Genomic DNA, 17,131 nt, shown 5'->3' with positions numbered 1-17,131 from the left:
TTTAAATATTTTGAGAGTTTTAAAATTATTCTGGCAATTTTCTGGCTTTTATTCAACCACACGTTTGTTCGATAAATCATGGAAAGCAGGTCTGGTGCGTGATTTAAAAATGTTTAAAAATTATGAAAATTTTATTGTATTAGATTTTAACTATCCCAAAAATTTTAAGATTTGGTTGGAATTTATTCGACTTATTTTTATGCAAGTATTGTAATTTCGGAAAAAATCGAGCCTCCGAAAAATAGTAAAACGCGGGTAAAACTCCAGTTAATTTCCAAAATTAGCTTAACAAGTAAGAAGATTACATCCTTATCACTCCATTTTCCCCTCATTCTCCCTCATCTTCTCCCCCCCACCTCTGTTTCTTCCTCACTCGCCCTCACCTGTTTTCTCTCTCTCGCTCTATTCTCTCTCGGTTTCTCTCTATTTCTTTCTTTACTCTCTCTCTCCCCTATTTCCTAACCTCATTTTCTCTGTTGTACCGCCGTCGTGCCTTTCTGTTCCGGCGACTTTTTTCTCCGGTCCTAGACGGAAAACCCGAGTATCGACATCGGATTAGGAATGATCTAGCGATTAGACGTCGAGATCAGTGAAGTTCCAATCAAAGGATCTGAGTGTTGGGATCGTATCCAAATGGGATAGTAGTTTGATGATAAAGCCGAACGTTCAAGGCAATCCAAAAGTCAAACAGTAATAGCGATTAAAGCTTATTAAGGCAAGTATTCCTGATTTTTCTTTTAAAATACTGCAATTATTTCTTTGTTCCTATTCTAAGTTCAGAATAGTTAAATGTTTTACATTTCGCTGCAATTACTCTGATTATGCATGTTCCTTTCATTATTGTTCCTATAATTCGATTGCTCTCTTGAGAAAATACCCATTCTTTCGGGTTATTTGCGAACCCTGAATTGGGATGTTTTGAATTCAAAATGATTTGACATCAAAATACTCTACGGGCTGGATGTTTAATATAAGGGCCATTGATGAGCTGGATCCTATGGGCCGGGGATGGACCGGACCCTTGGGCGATAGAGCCTAGGTACTTGAATGGATCTATACGGTTGGGTATAGATCTACACTGTATCCTGACTGATCAGCAGGATATACGTGTGAACTAGTGCCAGTCTAATTTGTTGTTGATCGCCATTAACGACATTCTCTCTCAAAAGTTTTATGATTCTAAAACCGGACAAAACCCTGATTCAAGAGATGAATCTGGGAATCGTTTGTCACTTTTGGATTTATAATCAAAGGCTAGTGACAACCAATGTTTATTCGCTCAACTCACTCAAATCCGTAAAATTGTTTAAAAATTGTTTAAAGATTTTCTCCGGAAATTTTCCTTTGGTATTAATGCTTGAAACTTAAATTATATACTTGCTGGACATTTTTGGCTCACTCTTTCTTTGTACATTCTTCTTTCTTCCAGAAACAAACAAGGATAAAAGTGAATAGCTTTGATAGATAACAGAAGTTAGAGAAATTTCCGCTGCGAGAGGTTGAAGATGTTAGAAGAATATGACAAGAGCATTAGTTTAAAGGTATTTACACTTGTATTCTAGTTATTTTAAGTTGTAGAAGGTTAGATTCTTATTTCATACCATAACCTGTAAACGATCCGGATTCAAGAGGTTAATTGAATATTCTTTTATTTTATTTAAAGATTGTTTCGTGACACCAAATCTTGACCCCGGATTTGGGGTGTTACAGTAAATTTGTAATTTAAATTTCAAAAAACAGTAAATTTGTAATAACTTTTACATGTTGGTATATTTGCAAATAAATATCCCAAAATTAATATTTTTGATAATTTTCCTTTTTATAATTTTTATATTATTTTAATAAAATAAAGATAAAGATAATTTCTTAGTCACTATAACAACGTGAGATGAATATAAATAATACATATTATTCATCTGGGTTATTTTTTTTACAATTTATTGATGATAAATTAAAATTAAAATATAAAAATTATCAGATCAATTAAATTAAAATAATGTGTATTTTTATCGGGGCTAACATAAATTTATTACCTTTGATACATAAAATCTTACCATTGATACGAGTTTAAACAAATTAAATTAACATAAATCTGAGGAGAGTTAGTTGAATTTGGTCCGTTAATAGACTAAAAATAATTCGTATATTATTGATCCAAACTAAAATTAAACACACCTATAAATATCAATAAAAATATAAATTACAATCATTACATTACATAAATATCGCTAATTTGTACACCTAGGTGTATATTAATAATTATTATCAAATCATGGTATCAAAAAATTTAAATAAATAAGTTTCATAGATTAAAAATTTTCAGCTCAAATTAAATTCAAAAAATTATATAACATTCAAAACAAGGTTGAAAGACCTAAATAACATTTTTTAAATAAAAATCGCCCAAAATACCCAACAGAATTTTAAACTGCTCAAAATACCCATTAGGTACTCCATTTTCAGTGCAGTATCAACATTGAAGTATCAAGATGATACTCCTTTGTCAGTGGAGTATCGACCCATATACTCCTTTGTCAATGGAGTAACATGTGAGATACTCCTTTGTCAGGGGAGTATCATCAAAAATTTTAAAATTTTAAAATTTTATTTTTATTTATTTTTAAAATATTTCTAAAAAATATTTAAATGTGAGAGTTTCATGGTTGATACTCCATTGACAGAGGAGTATCATGAAACTTTACTCACAAACGAATCTCATCCCGATACTTCATTGAAAGTGGTGTATCATCCCAATACTCTAGTATCAGTGGAGTATGTGGTGGATATTTTGGGCACATTTTTTCCAAAATGTGTATATTGGGCAAAAGGACGTCTAAAAAGAGATATTTTGGTTATTTTTTCTCAAATAATTCGTGCCTGACACAAGGTTTCAGGCTAGTAACTAATGATATATTCAAGCAAAGGGAAATATGATCACCTATGATATTTATTTTAAAAAAAATAAAAATGTATTTAAAATTTAGTATTTAAGTTATTTAATAATGTAGACGCAAATTAGAAATATTATGATCATTATCGGGGCAGTAATGAATAGAAATTTGGGAAATTCACCGAATTTTGAAACTAGTGGAGCACTCTGTTGAAAGCTATTTTCTGGATTGAGCAAAGCTGTAAGAGGTAAAGTTTGATGAAAGTTGTAAATTAAGCTTCTTCTAATGATACTTGAATAAAATTGCAAATTAAGCTTGTTTTAATGTTTGATAATGAGTTTGTTTTGTTGTGTATGTTCTTCAAGACGAGATCAAGGCTAATTACACATGCATTTAACTATTATTGGTTCCAATTTTTGTTTCTGAAGATGGGTGTTTCTTGATTTAACCTGTTAGACTCTGTTCGCTGACCCTGTTATGATGTTTTATTTAGAGGTTTTGCGAGAGTGTTAAGTTTGTAGTTATCAAAATCAGTAGAAATTTGTATCACCTTGATTTCTTTACATGCCTTGAGATTATACAACAATTTGGGTTTCTGTTCGTTTTTGGTGGATATTACAGATAGTTGATGGAAATGCATTTGCATAAATGTCACTACAAAATCATTCTGTATTGGAAAGAATGAAGATAGTACTTTTTTTAAGTATACTTTTCAAATATTATAGACATCGCATATCATATTCAACGAATTCAATCGATCTAGATTAATATTGTCAATATATTCTATTTCTATTGTCAAAAATATGAATCAAATTGTCGTTTCTGATATTTATATCTGCATTATTATTTTTCTTTCCGCGACGGTTACAAATTATACCAAAATGGTATTCAAATGACTACTTTTAAATCTTTGATATTTCTGTAAAAAAGGATTTTTTTTTATTATTTGTTTCTTGGACTAGCTAATAGTTTCAAATCTCTGCGTGTTGTCCACTTATGTAATTTTATTTTCCATATATTAACCCCCAAATCTTAGGGTTTTAATCCGGAAGCACCTAGACTCTCGATTCCTTTCATAGAGTACAAATACTCCATATTCACTCCTTTATTTGTATCTTTCATTTCTTCATAGACGTTTCAATTAGATATTACACCTTCAAATTTTGTCGATCGTGAAGACTGATGGGCAATCTTTCAATGTCAAATATTAGAAAGCGAAAACTGGACATTGAATTTTACACAATCAGTCGAACCGGAGAAACTGTGAGAGGTAACGTGTGTGTGCGCGTTTGTATTTTCGTGTTTGTGTAAATGCAAAGATCTATATGTCTGTGTATATGCAAAGATCTATAATGTCTGTGTAAATGCAATGATCTTACATATAGAAGCATCGATTGTGTATGCGCGCCCGAGCTTGATGTTTAGAGATTAAATTTAATTTTTCTTTGTTCATGTTGAGATTTCGGTTGATAATAGAATTGTATTTCCATTTATCTTTTCAGGTTTTATTATTTTTTAAAAGAAACAATTTAAAAGACTGTATATGTCTACACCTGAGATGAACATCCTGATCCTGATTGGAAAGAGACTAAGCTTTAGGATAGTGACATTGATAAACGAGTTCAACATGCATTTATTTTGTTTATAGATTTTATGTTGCAGGCCATTTTTGTTTTAGGAATATATGAAGACCCTTTTTAGCAATTTCTATCGGAACATGTGTACTTCATTTACATAATTACACTGAATTGAGTTGTTGAAAAACGAAAAATCAATATCATATTACTGAGTTACTTTAGGTGAATTCCTTGGTGATGGAAATGCATATATATAAGTGTCTTCTATGTATTAAGGACTGCTTAAATGGTGTGAAAAGATTTTTTTTTTTATATGTACGTTAATTATATCTCTGATGTTTTGTAGCTGGCGATTCCGTGCTCATTGAATCATCTGAACCTCATACACGACCCTCTGTTGGTGTTATCAAAAAATTAGAATCTGAAAAGGAAGGTAACATTACGGTTGATGTGCGCTGGTACCATAGGCCTGAGGAGACAAGTTTTGGGAGGAGAGTATTTCAGGGGGCCAGGGAATTGTTTTTGTCTGATCAGTATGAGACTCTGAGTGCTAACAGAATTATGCGTAAATGCTTTGTTCACTCGTTGAAGGACTACAACAAGCTTGAAAAAATACGTCCCTTGGTTTACTACTCCCGATTCAAGTACAAAGTTGGTACTAATAAATTCACACCTGATTGTGTCTCAGTGTAAGTACTGTGGTAATCGTCCTGATTGTTAAATATATGTTTGATTATTGGAAGACATGGGTCATTAATTTTTTGTATATTTTTAAATTGAAGGTACTGCAAATGTGAGATGCCTTACAATCCTGATAATTTGATGATACAATGTGATGACTGTAACGACTGGTATGAGAATCTTATTTAAATATGTATGCCAATTTGCTTGTATACATGCCATTACCATATTTTCATTTTTATTAGTTAGAGAGTCGATATCTTTAGGAGCATACTCACAACCTTATCTATACTAAAATTGAATTCAGAAGAAAAGTATCAAGATTTTAAATGTGCCTCTGCCAGGGAGAGCTTTAGAGAATAACTTTTGATATTCTTTTTTCGTGTTTACAGAGTCTCTTATAATGAACTTGATATTAAAGATTTTTCTAGAAGTTTCTATCTTCTGCTAATTTTGTTTTACCATGTAGGTTTCATCCTGGCTGTGTGAAAATGACTACTGAACAAGCAGAGCAATTGAGTAACTATATTTGTGATGAATGTTCTTCATAAAAAAATGGGAAGGACTTTCCTGGCCAGGTCAGAGAAATCTGTCTATTTTGTCCCTTATTCTTATTTTTGCGTGCCTCTTTTTCATTTCTTCTGTGTAGGCTAGTTTGTGTCCTCTATATTAATAAATGTAGACATCATGGTATAATGATTCAGTTGGTACGTATTTGAGACTTAACTATCAGAATGAGAATGTTTTAAAATTGGCAAGTGTCCTTTTTTGCACCACCCATGTCGATGTCATCCAGTTTGTAGTTTCTTTCTATGGGTTTACATTGCATTTTTTGTGAACGATCTGATTTGCAGTTTTTTTTAGATCAGGGTAACTATTACATATAAGCTGTCAAATATAGTTCCTATATCATAATGTTTGTTACATAATCAGCTATGACGATGGGCATCGGGTCACTTCGGGGTCGGGGAGTGCTACCCGGCCCCGATTCCCGATTTTAATACCGGTCTTTGAACCTGCCCGAACCCCGAATGAATATTCTATTCTTCCCTGATCCATGCCCCGAAGGGGGAGCGGGGTTTTCCACGGGGATTCATAGAATTATTATTTTTTTAAAAAAATAAATATTAATAATGTATTATACAATATATTTTCTTAATAAAAATCAATTTAGCAATTTGTAATATATAGATACATTGATTTTATCTCATATTCTTAACACCAATTCAAATTTAAATTTACTTGTAATATGAACAAACTGCAAAATTAATCCCTGACTCCGCCCTGATCCCCCGATTTTTTTTAAAACTTTCCCCGTCCCCCATGAAAAAAGTCCCCGAATCTCCGATCCGAACGGGAAGGGGATCGGGTCGGGATCGGGATCGGGCAGAGGGGGAGAATTCCCATCCCTACTATGAAGGAATCTAGTGAATGTTACTCATTTCATTTAGATGGTACATTTATCTTAGGAACTGAGTATTATAACTTTATTCATATTACCAACATGTAGATACAGAGGTCAACAAATGGTTGGTGGTGGTGGGTTTTATGGGGTTTTGCAAAGTACTTTTTTATCTTTAATCTGAATGTGATGTGTACAAACTATAAAGTAGCACACCTTTCGGTTGCGGACACCTAAAACTTCTATGATACCATAATTGGAGTGTCTATTATAAGAGCAGGACTTGTGCTAGCCTATTGAATTTAAAACAAGTTGTAATATTAGGGGTTAAGTAAACAGTATTCTGTTTTTATCATTCTTCCATTACGTATTTGGTGATAGTAGTCGAGATATTACTTGCACAGAACTTAGACTTGTCAATCTGTCAGTGACATTGTTAATCTATGATTTTCAGTCATGTTTTTGGAACACATTTAATGTTATATGTAACAGTAAATCATTTGTGATGTTGATATTCAGGGTTTTTTTATTTCAGATAAGAACACTTAATTAGTGTTGGACCCCTCTTTTTATCTTTTCTTTTTAGATCATTTGGTACAAAAACATCTATAACACACATTTTTCTACAAAACTTAAACTTCGACACCAAGTGACCGCTAGGCTAGAGATCCAGTGTTGACTTGTGGACTTCAGTGACGTCTCTAGGATTTCAGTACACAAATACGATATTTCAATTACAGAAAATTAAATTCTAAATATACCCACTTGCCTGTGTTGTTTAATTATGTGTCTGAATCTGTACAGGTGGCTTGCAAACGTTGACGGACATGAGTGCCGTTGGATAGCTATGGATAAGTGATTGGAAGAAGCAGAGGGTTTCTTCTACATTATGTTTCTCAACCGAATGACTGTTATATTGCACTATTCTAACGGTCTAGGTTGGTGTTCTTCATAAATTAGGTGATTTTAATTTTTTAAAAGCTATACAATTTTGAAAGTGTTTTAGATTTAGATGTTGACTTTGTTTTTGCTAAGCAGTAATTTGTGCAAAGAAAGAAGAATCAGGGTTTAACTGAAAATCTTTGAACTTTTTTTTGTATAGCTGGTCCCTGAGCATTATTTATATGGTTTTTCAGTTTGCTAGAACAAAATATGAGGTTAAGCTCTACCTTGATAGATTAATACACTTGACATTTACACAATAACTGTGACCAACAAAAGCGTTCTTGCCCGAGAAGTACTACCTTCAGACTTTTAAACAAGGCTTAAAGTTTGTTGAAGTAAAAGTGAAAGCATTCTTTTGTACTAATACAATATAGAATCTCTAATTTTTAATTTTTCTATGCCCAAACTATTATAGATATAGTCTTTTATAAATCACAAAATTTAACCTGTAATCATAAAATATTTTCCGTGTGTTTAATTATTGTTGATCTTATATCTAAAACTGAATTAAAGAAAATAAAATAAAATTTAAAAAGTTACATAAATCAAATGCCAAGGACGGAGTAATTGAAGGCATGATACGCTTGACGGTGCAAGATGTGCTACTAACATGTAACATCAAATGTAACCCCTTCTTTTTTATGGGAGGTGTTGTATTGCCATCTTTTCTGTCTAAAAGATTGATTTAACTAATGAGTAATGTTAAAATGACAATCAAATAGGGCCTTTGATAATTGACCTATCAGTATTTCCTTGTTCACTTTACAGTTGCTTAAGAGTTTTCAGTTCATTCTATATATAAATTTTGAGAGATTCTAATTCGTGCTATATGTGGTAAATTTGTACATGCAACAAACAACTATCCATTGGTATTGCCATATTTCCTTGGCGGGAGATATTTAATGACATTCGTGTTAGTGCTATATTTGAATCTTAAGAGTAACAATTCACGGGTATTGTCGTATTCCATTTGTACCCTTTGCGTGAGATATGATCTTGTTATATTCACTTTGTAGAAGTTTAAGAGTTTCAACTTCTTCCTATGTGTGCATCTTGAGTATTGACAGTAAATATATACATGTAACAAATAAAAATCAACAAGGGTTTTTGACAATTGACCTGTTGGTATTGCCTTGTTCATTTTATGTTTGTTTAAGAGTTTCAAATTCATTCTATGTATAAATTTTGAGTGTTTTTAATTCGTGCTCTATGTTGTAAATTTATACTGAACAAACAATAATCAATTGGTATTTTCCATATTCCCTTGGCTGCAAATATATTATTGACTTGTTCACGTGGAAACAATTTAAGAGTTTCATGTTCGTGCTATATTTGAATCTTGACAGTAAGAATTCATGGGTATTGTCGTATTCCTTTGTGCCCTTCCCGTGAGATGTAATCATGTTGTATTCACTTTGTGGAAGTTTAAGAGTTTCAAATACTTGCTATATTTGAATCTTGACAGTAAATATATACATGTAAAAAATAATAGTCCCTTTTGAACATTGCACAATAGACACAATTGGTTGTATCCTGTGCATCTGGTGTTATCGACGAGCATAATTGTATCATGTCATCTGATGTCATATATTGATAAGTAAGCACACTACATATACTTTGATTTTCAACTAACTTGGAGTAGATATTGTACGATAATAATATAGTGTAAGCAGTGTTAAAAAACGCCAACCGCACTGCAGCTCAAAGACTTCCTTGAGCATTAGCGCAACGCGATACACAATTTTGTCACAAAAGAGCAGCAATAAAAACAATGTCTAACGTCATAAACAAATTAATTTTCATATAACATGTTAGTGATAACCAGATTCAAACTCAAGGCACACATATGTAGATTTACATAATAAAGGGAGACAATCTTCAAGCCCTCTTGATCAGTTCCAATCTTCCCAACAGTTGACAACTTGACATCTATGTAAAATCGTTGTCTCTAAGCTCTTCTCGAAGATTTTCGAAATCTTCATTTCGACTATCCGGGTTAGTATTAGGATTTTTATCCCCCTTATTGAAGATATTCAAAATCTTCATCCTGACTGTCCGGGTTATTGTGCAGGACATGAGATTAAAATACTAAAACACGGACAATTATACGGTATCCCAGAATAATAATCATTGTTATTCCCAGAAAAATATATAATCAAAGTGTAAGTAATATGTGGGGATGAAATCACTTACATAGAGAATAAGGCCCTATTATTAAATTCAATGGGCTGAGACCCAATAGCAATTGAGCTTATTATATAATGTAGCAACTACTTAATAAACTACGAGTCCCAGGTAATAAGACACAAAAAATAATTTTAATCCTCTCTAAACTAAATATATCTAAAAAATAAATAACATGTGCGAACATTCTCCACTTCGGTTCGTCATTAGGTTGCTATCAAGATTTTTATTTCCCTCATCAAATTCAATTTCATCTTCCTGGTTAATATTAATATAATTATTATCCTCGTTAAATTCATTTGCGTTTTCTCCGTCTTCACTTTCATCATTTAAATGCCTTTAGATGATGGTTTAGAGGTATATATGAGTCCCATCCATAGAGAACTTTTTAAATAGAGGTCAAGAGAGAACTCTAATCCTGACCGTCTATCTCATCTGATGGTGGAGATTTGTTTAAACAAATTTTGGTATTATTGTAAAATTAATAAAAAGCGGGGATTTTCAATTAGCTGTCAAATATGTTAGACAGTTACAATCACCGATCACGCCTTTTCAGCAACTATACATACAAAACTTACACATCCACGTATGCAACTGTTATTCGGCGATTAAATCTTCGAATTTAAGCTTCACTAGTCAGTTTAAGTGAAGATTATGGATAAAACTCTCGATCTTTATCTAAAACTCACTAAGCTACCACATCCTTGTGTTTTTTTTGTTTTTATTACGATTTTGAACAATATTTCGTTGTTTTAGGTCTATTTTGAGCAATCGATTAAGATTTTGCATCGGTTTTCATTTTTTTCAGGTTAATTACACCTCAAACAGATATTTCGGAATGCTTCCTCAAATAGGTATATATTTTTCATTTTTACATGTTATTTGTTATATTTTGAAGTGTAGTTTTATGATTCTATAGTAGAATAAAAAGTCGTTTTATGTTTTTCAAATACTTCGTGTTGTTCTATAAAGAATCATAATACTCGGTTTTTTTTTCAATCTTGTGTAGTGTAATGGTTCCATAAAAGAATAAATATGATCCTGTTTATGTTTTTTTTGGTATTTTATAGTGCAAGAACTATTTCTCCTTTTCATTGTAATAGATTTATTGTAGAATCATATGAATATCTAGTTGAACAGTAGACATAGTTTGCATTGTATTATACAGTTATGGTTCAATAGTAGAATAAATCTAATTTCGTGTATTTTTTGTAAGTTTTGTTGTATTATATTATGAAAACATATTGTATTTTATAATTCTAGTGTATAGTATAATAGTTTTGTGTATAGTGTATAATTCTAGTATTTATCATTTAGTACCTCTTTTGGCTTCTGTGTCATTAATGCACCACAAATTTCTTTCTTGCGCTGATTATTAATGTAGTGTATTTGTGCTATTTCATGGTAATTTTATGAAAACAAGAAAGTTTGAAGCTCATTGATTGAAACTATAATAATATCATTATTGTTGCGATATTGGATCCAGGTGAAGGATATATTAGCAATAAACAGTAGTACATGACATATATACCATTTCAGCTTATAAGGAGTAGTTCTATGTTCAGTGTTTTGGTGCTTATATGTTTAGATCTGGGCATGAATATTTAGAGAAATAAAAGCATCTTATGCAGATCAAATGAAAAATAAGACAAGTATTGTAAAATGTTGAATGTGTTCACATACTTACTGAGCACTATTTGGTGATGAATCATGTCTTTGGTGGAGCGTCCCCTAGTTTAGTTGATGACGTTCACTTGATCGAGTAGTCCGTCATTGATGTCGATCACTATGGTAGCGAAGCTCATTGATGGATACCTTGCAGAGGTTGCCCCTGATAATAATTTGAAGCTCGCAATGTAAGTCCCTTGTTGCTGCAGTTCCTGATTATCCAGGCCTTTGGATGATGAACTTTATAGTCAATGGACATTCATCTGAAGGGTAAAGTTTCTAATGACGCTACTTTTAGGCATTATTTCATAAATATATATCTTGAGCGTTCAGGCACCATGGACCTGGAACCTAACGTTATGTCAGAAAACTAGAAACCAGCAGCTACTTGACCAAAAATATTAGACAGATATAAAAGGGGTGGCAATTTTGGATTTCATTTTGTATTTATAAACCTGTTCATATCATGTTGTTCTAAAATTTACTGAAATTTGGTAAAAAAATGAATATATAAGCTTAGGGTAATTTTTTTTTTGAATGAATGAGTATTTCGAGTATTGTTCAAATTAATCAATTTTTTCGTGTCATATTGGGTTTTGTTTCTGACAATTTCAATACTTAAAGTTGGGGCTTGAGTCATGTGAGACATTCAATCTCAAGTATGTGTGCATAAATTCATCAAGAGTTTTTCAAAGTTTCAGGGTGATCGATTACCATGGCATTCATTGAAAATATTAGCTTTAACTTAGATCATCTGGTCTGACAAGGGTATGTATTACAAATTCTGCTTATGTACTAATATGTCATTTTCTATGAGTCTCCGTGAAGGTTTTTGGTGGCCAATTTCATGACATTCATTTTTAATAGCACCATCCACCAGGTAACTAAAGTGGACCTTTCCATCTGGAAAAATACTCATTCAAAACAAATGTTCATTAGGAATAATACTCTTTAAAAACAAAGAAATATAGTAAAGTTTAGTAGCTTAAAAAATTGTCAAGTAATTAGGTAATAATATGTTCTATCTGCTTACATTAGACAAGTCTGGAACTCTAAATGGTAGTGTCAAATAGTTAATCTCGGGATTACAGATTATTAAAATTCTCCAACAAGTGAAATTTGATCACGAGTGAAGTGTAAATTGTGAATGCAGCGACTACTGTATTGTTTATTCTTGACTCACCCAATTTGTCATTATTTTACAAACTGCAGTCACACTCATGATTGGATGATGCCGATAAAGAAGAATTGTGCATTCTTTTTGACTTCCAGAAACTTTCCTTGGAAGCTTGCACTCATGCTGCCCTGAATGAGAGGTAGCCGCTAAGAATTGTAGTCCAAGCCCTCTTCTTTAAGCAAGTCCATTTTAGCATATATTTTTTCAGTAGCCAATAGATTTATCGTCTCAGAATTTTTGATGGGTCCCAACAATGAGTTTACTCCAGGATGTTGTCGCGCTTATAGCTAATTTCAAGTCTTTTCAAGTTTACAAGCTAATTGGCACCGATGGTTTGTATGATTATTTTAAGGAGATTATGAATTTTATATTTTTATCATGTATATTTGTATATGCTGGAGCAAAAAATTAAACTCCTCGAATTAACAATTCACGAAAACAACGAAGGTGCTCCAATATACTATGATAAAAGGACTTATTCACACCTACATTCCCAGGGAAAAGTTTCTTGTGAAGTACCTTTGGTCGCTATACATAACAGGACTATTTTATACTTATTCATTATAGTTGTGCTGGTTCATTGGCCCGGAGTATTGATAAGATATTTTATTTCATCTGTGATTGAAAATATCGATACGAGCAGTTATTTATTTTTAAGTTTGATGTATAGATATAAATTATTCTATGGCATGTAAGACCAAGTCACCAATATGTATTGATAGAATGGATTTTAATGACCATATGTATTCTGGAGAGAGGTACGTAACTAGTTTCGATTACCTTAAACTTAATTTATTTTCATACTTGGTCTAAGTCGTATACTTTGAATTCTGTATCACCAAAACGAAGTCTGAAATATGAGTTTATTTTAATCTAGGTGCTTGAATTCTATTGCAATAAACAAATAATGATTTATAGTTCTGATATAGAATTCAGCCTAACTAGTAATAAGGAAATTTTATATCATTTTTGACAATATGTACTTCAGTTATTTTTTTGTTACTTGATTTGATGCGATTCAATCTTTTTATGCGGATTCTCTTTTGTTGCATATTAATGTAGGATGTTGAGAGGATCATGCTGAGGTTTTAAGAACTTTTAGTGAAGTTCAGTTCTTAGCCTATTGTAATTGGAACTTTTTGAGGTTCTGGTTTGTTGTGTATATGTTGTGTACTTGATGATTTCATGAACAAAACACCTTGGTAGATTTTACTTAGTGAAATTATGTAGCACTCGACGGATAAGGTTTATAGTCCCGACGGATGACTCAATATAGTCCCGACGGATGATGACTTATTATCCATCGAGTGAGTAGCTTATGTAACAATAAGTCAATAGCACATTTCTGCATACACATTGTTTAGAATCTGTAGTAGTACTTAAGTCATGTTGACTTTAATTAGATATGCAGAATAGGTTGATTAATTGTACATAGATGATGACTTGTAATTCTGCATAAGTGAAATGAAGTCAAGTGCCTGGTTGCTACCCGACGGATAAACAACAATGAATTTGACGGATGATCAACAACCCGATGGATGATCAATAACTCGACGGATGATCATGAACCCGGCGGATAAAGAATTCAAATATCTGTTGACAGTGACAACACAGTCACATACGTCGAGTGGATGCAAATGGAATGTGGTAGCCTATTCAACTGGGTTTTCGAGAACAAAGAAGCATTGCCATTTCCATGCTATTATGAAGATATTCAAAGATGATGAAATAGAGTAATGAAGTAGCATTGTAATAGACTAGATAGTTTTGTTTTATTATCCTGTCTCATTACTTTGTAATCTTGGTGATATATAAACCAAGAAGTAGCAACTAATGAACAATCTGAGATACAAGCAGAGAAACATCTGTAAGCAGGATTCTTAGCATTTCTCTGCATTCTTAGTTGTTCAATATTTTAAGTAGCTGTGAGCTTTTTGCACAAAGGGTTCTCTCGATATATATTATATATCTCTGGTGGAATCATTCAAATCCACCAGAAAGTTTTTAAAGACTCTTGTTTTTAATTACTTGGGTTTTGATTCATTTAAGTAATTATTCCGCATTGTGCTAATCAATTCACACTTATATATATTCAAGTTAGAACATTTTTATTTCAAGGAAAAGTTTCAAGAATTCCATTCAACCCCCTTCTGTAATTCTTGTCATATTGTTAAGGGACTAACAATTAGTATCAGAGCAAGCTCTTAACTTACAAAGAGTTTAAAGATCAAAACAATACAGCAAGATGAACAAGAAGGATGTTGGAGTCAAGATCCCTTTTCTGGATAAAGATAATTACCATCATTGGAAGGTAAAGATGCATCTTCATTTGCTTTCTTAAGATGAGGCCTATGTTGACTGCATAGAAAGAGGCCCTCATGTTCCAATGAGAGCTGCAACTGGAAATGAGCCATTTGTCCCCAAGCCACGGCATGAATGGTCTGATGCTGACATTGAACAAGTCAGGAAGGATAAAAAGGCCATGAATATCCTGTTTACTGGAGTTGATGGTGATATGTTTGACAACATTATCAACTGCAAAACTGCCAAGGATGTTTGGGATACAATACAAATCATCTGTGATGGCACTGAGCAAGTTACAGAAAATAAGATGCAGATACTGATTCAGCAATATGAACATTTTCATAGTGAAGAAAGTGAGACCCTCACTGACATTTTTAGTAGGTTTCAGAAACTACTAAATGCTCTAAAGTTACATAGAAGGGTCTATCAGACAAAAGACTCCAATCTGAAATTCCTTAGATCTCTTCCAAAGGAATTGAAACCAATGACAGTCTCATTGAGAAACTCACAAGATTATAAGGAGTTTACTTTGGAGAGACTGTAAGGCATCCTGAAAACATATGAGCTTGAAATAAAGCAAGATGAGAGGATGGAGAGAGGAAAGAAGAAAGGAGGATTCGTTGCACTAGTTGCTGAATTGGAAAAAGAGAAGGAAGTGAAGATGGAAGCTGTTGAGTCAACTTCAAGGGTCTGTGAAAGCAAGGGCAAGGGGCTTGCAGTAGAAAGTGAAGATTCTTTGAGCCAAGATGACATGGAAGACATTGATGAACATTTAACATTTCTATCCAGAAGATTTACCAAGCTCAAGTTCAAAAAGAACTTTGAAGCAGCCAAGCCAAATAGAAACATGGTGGATAAATCAAAATTCAAATGTTTCAAATGTGGCTTGGCAGGGCACTTTGCCAGTGAGTGTAGGAAGTCAGATTCCAGCAAGAAAAAGTTTGAGCCTGTGGATTATAAGCAAAAATACTTTGAACCGCTCAAACAAAAGGAAAGGGCTTTTATAACACAAGAAAATGACTGGGCAGCAGATGGTCTGGATGAAGATGAAGATGTCAGCTATGTTAATCTAGCCCTAATGGCCAAGTCTGATGAGACAGAAACAAGTTCTTCAAGTAATCAGGTAATTACTACAAATCTTGCACATTTATCTAAAGCTGAGTGTAATGATGCCATAAATGATATGTCTACAGAGTTATATCATTTGCGTGTTACACTTAAGTCTCTTACTAAAGAAAATGCTAAAATCAAAGAAAACAATTTATTTTTAAGTGAGAGGAATAATGTGCTTGGGTCTCAGTTCATTGATTTTGAAAAGTTAAGAATTGAGTGTAAGATTGCCAAGGGGGAATTAACTGAGTCCTTGAAGAAAGAAGAAATTTTGAAGAAGCAGCTTGAGCGTGAACATGAGGTGATTAAGGCATGGAAAACATCTAGGGATGTCCATGCTCAAATCACCAAAGTTCAAGGAATTGAGTCTTTCTATGATGCAGCCTGGAAAAAGAAAAAAGAGAAACTAGAACCAAATTTGGTTGATGGAGTGCTAACAGATGTAGATTCGACGGATGATGAGGATCATCCGTCGAATAACAAAAAGGGTTATCCGTCGAATAATGAAAATCCTTATCCGTTGGCTGTGAGCAAGCCTATCAGTAAAGCCAAACTTGTTAAGCTAAATGAGAAGTATGGATCTGTTTCCAAGAACTTTGTTTCAGGAGAATCGAGTCAAGTTAAAAAAGGGAAAAAGGCTAATGTTGGTCACATGACTGCCAAACAGTTAAGTGACAGACTTTAAAAGATTGAGGTAAAAACAGAGGCTAAAAAGAAAAACAATAGAAATGGTAAAGTAGGGATTAACAAACACAATAACTACACACCTGATAAATATGCTCCTAGAAAAATCTGTGTCAAGTGTGGTAGTGTAAATCATTTGTCTGTTAATTGCAAATCTGCCATGCTTACTTCCATGACTGTGCCACCTCACTTTCCTAACATGAATGCCATGCCTCTCATGCCTATGAATGCTATGTCTACACAGAATATGAATGCACAGTTTGCTAATATGCCATTTGCACCTAATCCTTATTATGCTGCATTTAGTATGCCACAAATGCCATTTATCATGCCTTACTGGAATAACATGTTTACTAATAGCATGCCATTCCCTGTTGATTATAATATGCATGATAATTCTGTTGCAATAAATGGTTTCAAAGGCCCAACTCAAATGACCAAGGATGAATCTGATATCCCCAAGTCAAATGAGATAAAGCCTAAGAAACAGCAAAAGAAAGCTAACAAG

General features: G+C 33.0%; 1 protein-coding gene across 11 annotated transcripts; it reads left to right on the top strand.

Annotated features, from left to right (window-relative positions):
* Positions 1 to 3,009: 3,009 nt before the first annotated feature.
* On the top strand, positions 3,010 to 12,904 carry LOC141687295 (chromatin remodeling protein EBS-like). 11 transcript variants are annotated; one of them, XM_074492520.1, is made up of 10 exons: positions 3,010 to 3,138; positions 4,024 to 4,161; positions 4,815 to 5,157; positions 5,251 to 5,319; positions 5,619 to 5,727; positions 7,356 to 7,511; positions 10,489 to 10,534; positions 11,416 to 11,536; positions 12,177 to 12,228; positions 12,561 to 12,904. In XM_074492520.1, exons 2-5 carry the CDS (start codon positions 4,074 to 4,076, stop codon positions 5,698 to 5,700), a joined length of 582 nt encoding a protein of 193 aa, XP_074348621.1. In that variant the 5' UTR covers positions 3,010 to 3,138; positions 4,024 to 4,073; the 3' UTR covers positions 5,701 to 5,727; positions 7,356 to 7,511; positions 10,489 to 10,534; positions 11,416 to 11,536; positions 12,177 to 12,228; positions 12,561 to 12,904. The 11 variants fall into 11 exon arrangements, with proteins under 11 accessions (XP_074348621.1, XP_074348618.1, XP_074348623.1 ...); XM_074492517.1 differs by having other exon boundaries at positions 11,416 to 11,618; XM_074492522.1 differs by having other exon boundaries at positions 7,356 to 7,489; positions 11,503 to 12,228.
* The last annotated feature ends 4,227 nt before the right edge of the window (positions 12,905 to 17,131 follow it).

This window comes from Apium graveolens, chromosome 9, assembly GCF_009905375.1.
Source record: "Apium graveolens cultivar Ventura chromosome 9, ASM990537v1, whole genome shotgun sequence".
Classification (NCBI taxonomy): Eukaryota; Viridiplantae; Streptophyta; class Magnoliopsida; order Apiales; family Apiaceae; genus Apium; species Apium graveolens.
Note: the sequence above shows the minus strand (reverse complement) of the source record. Positions and strands in the feature narration are given on the sequence as shown.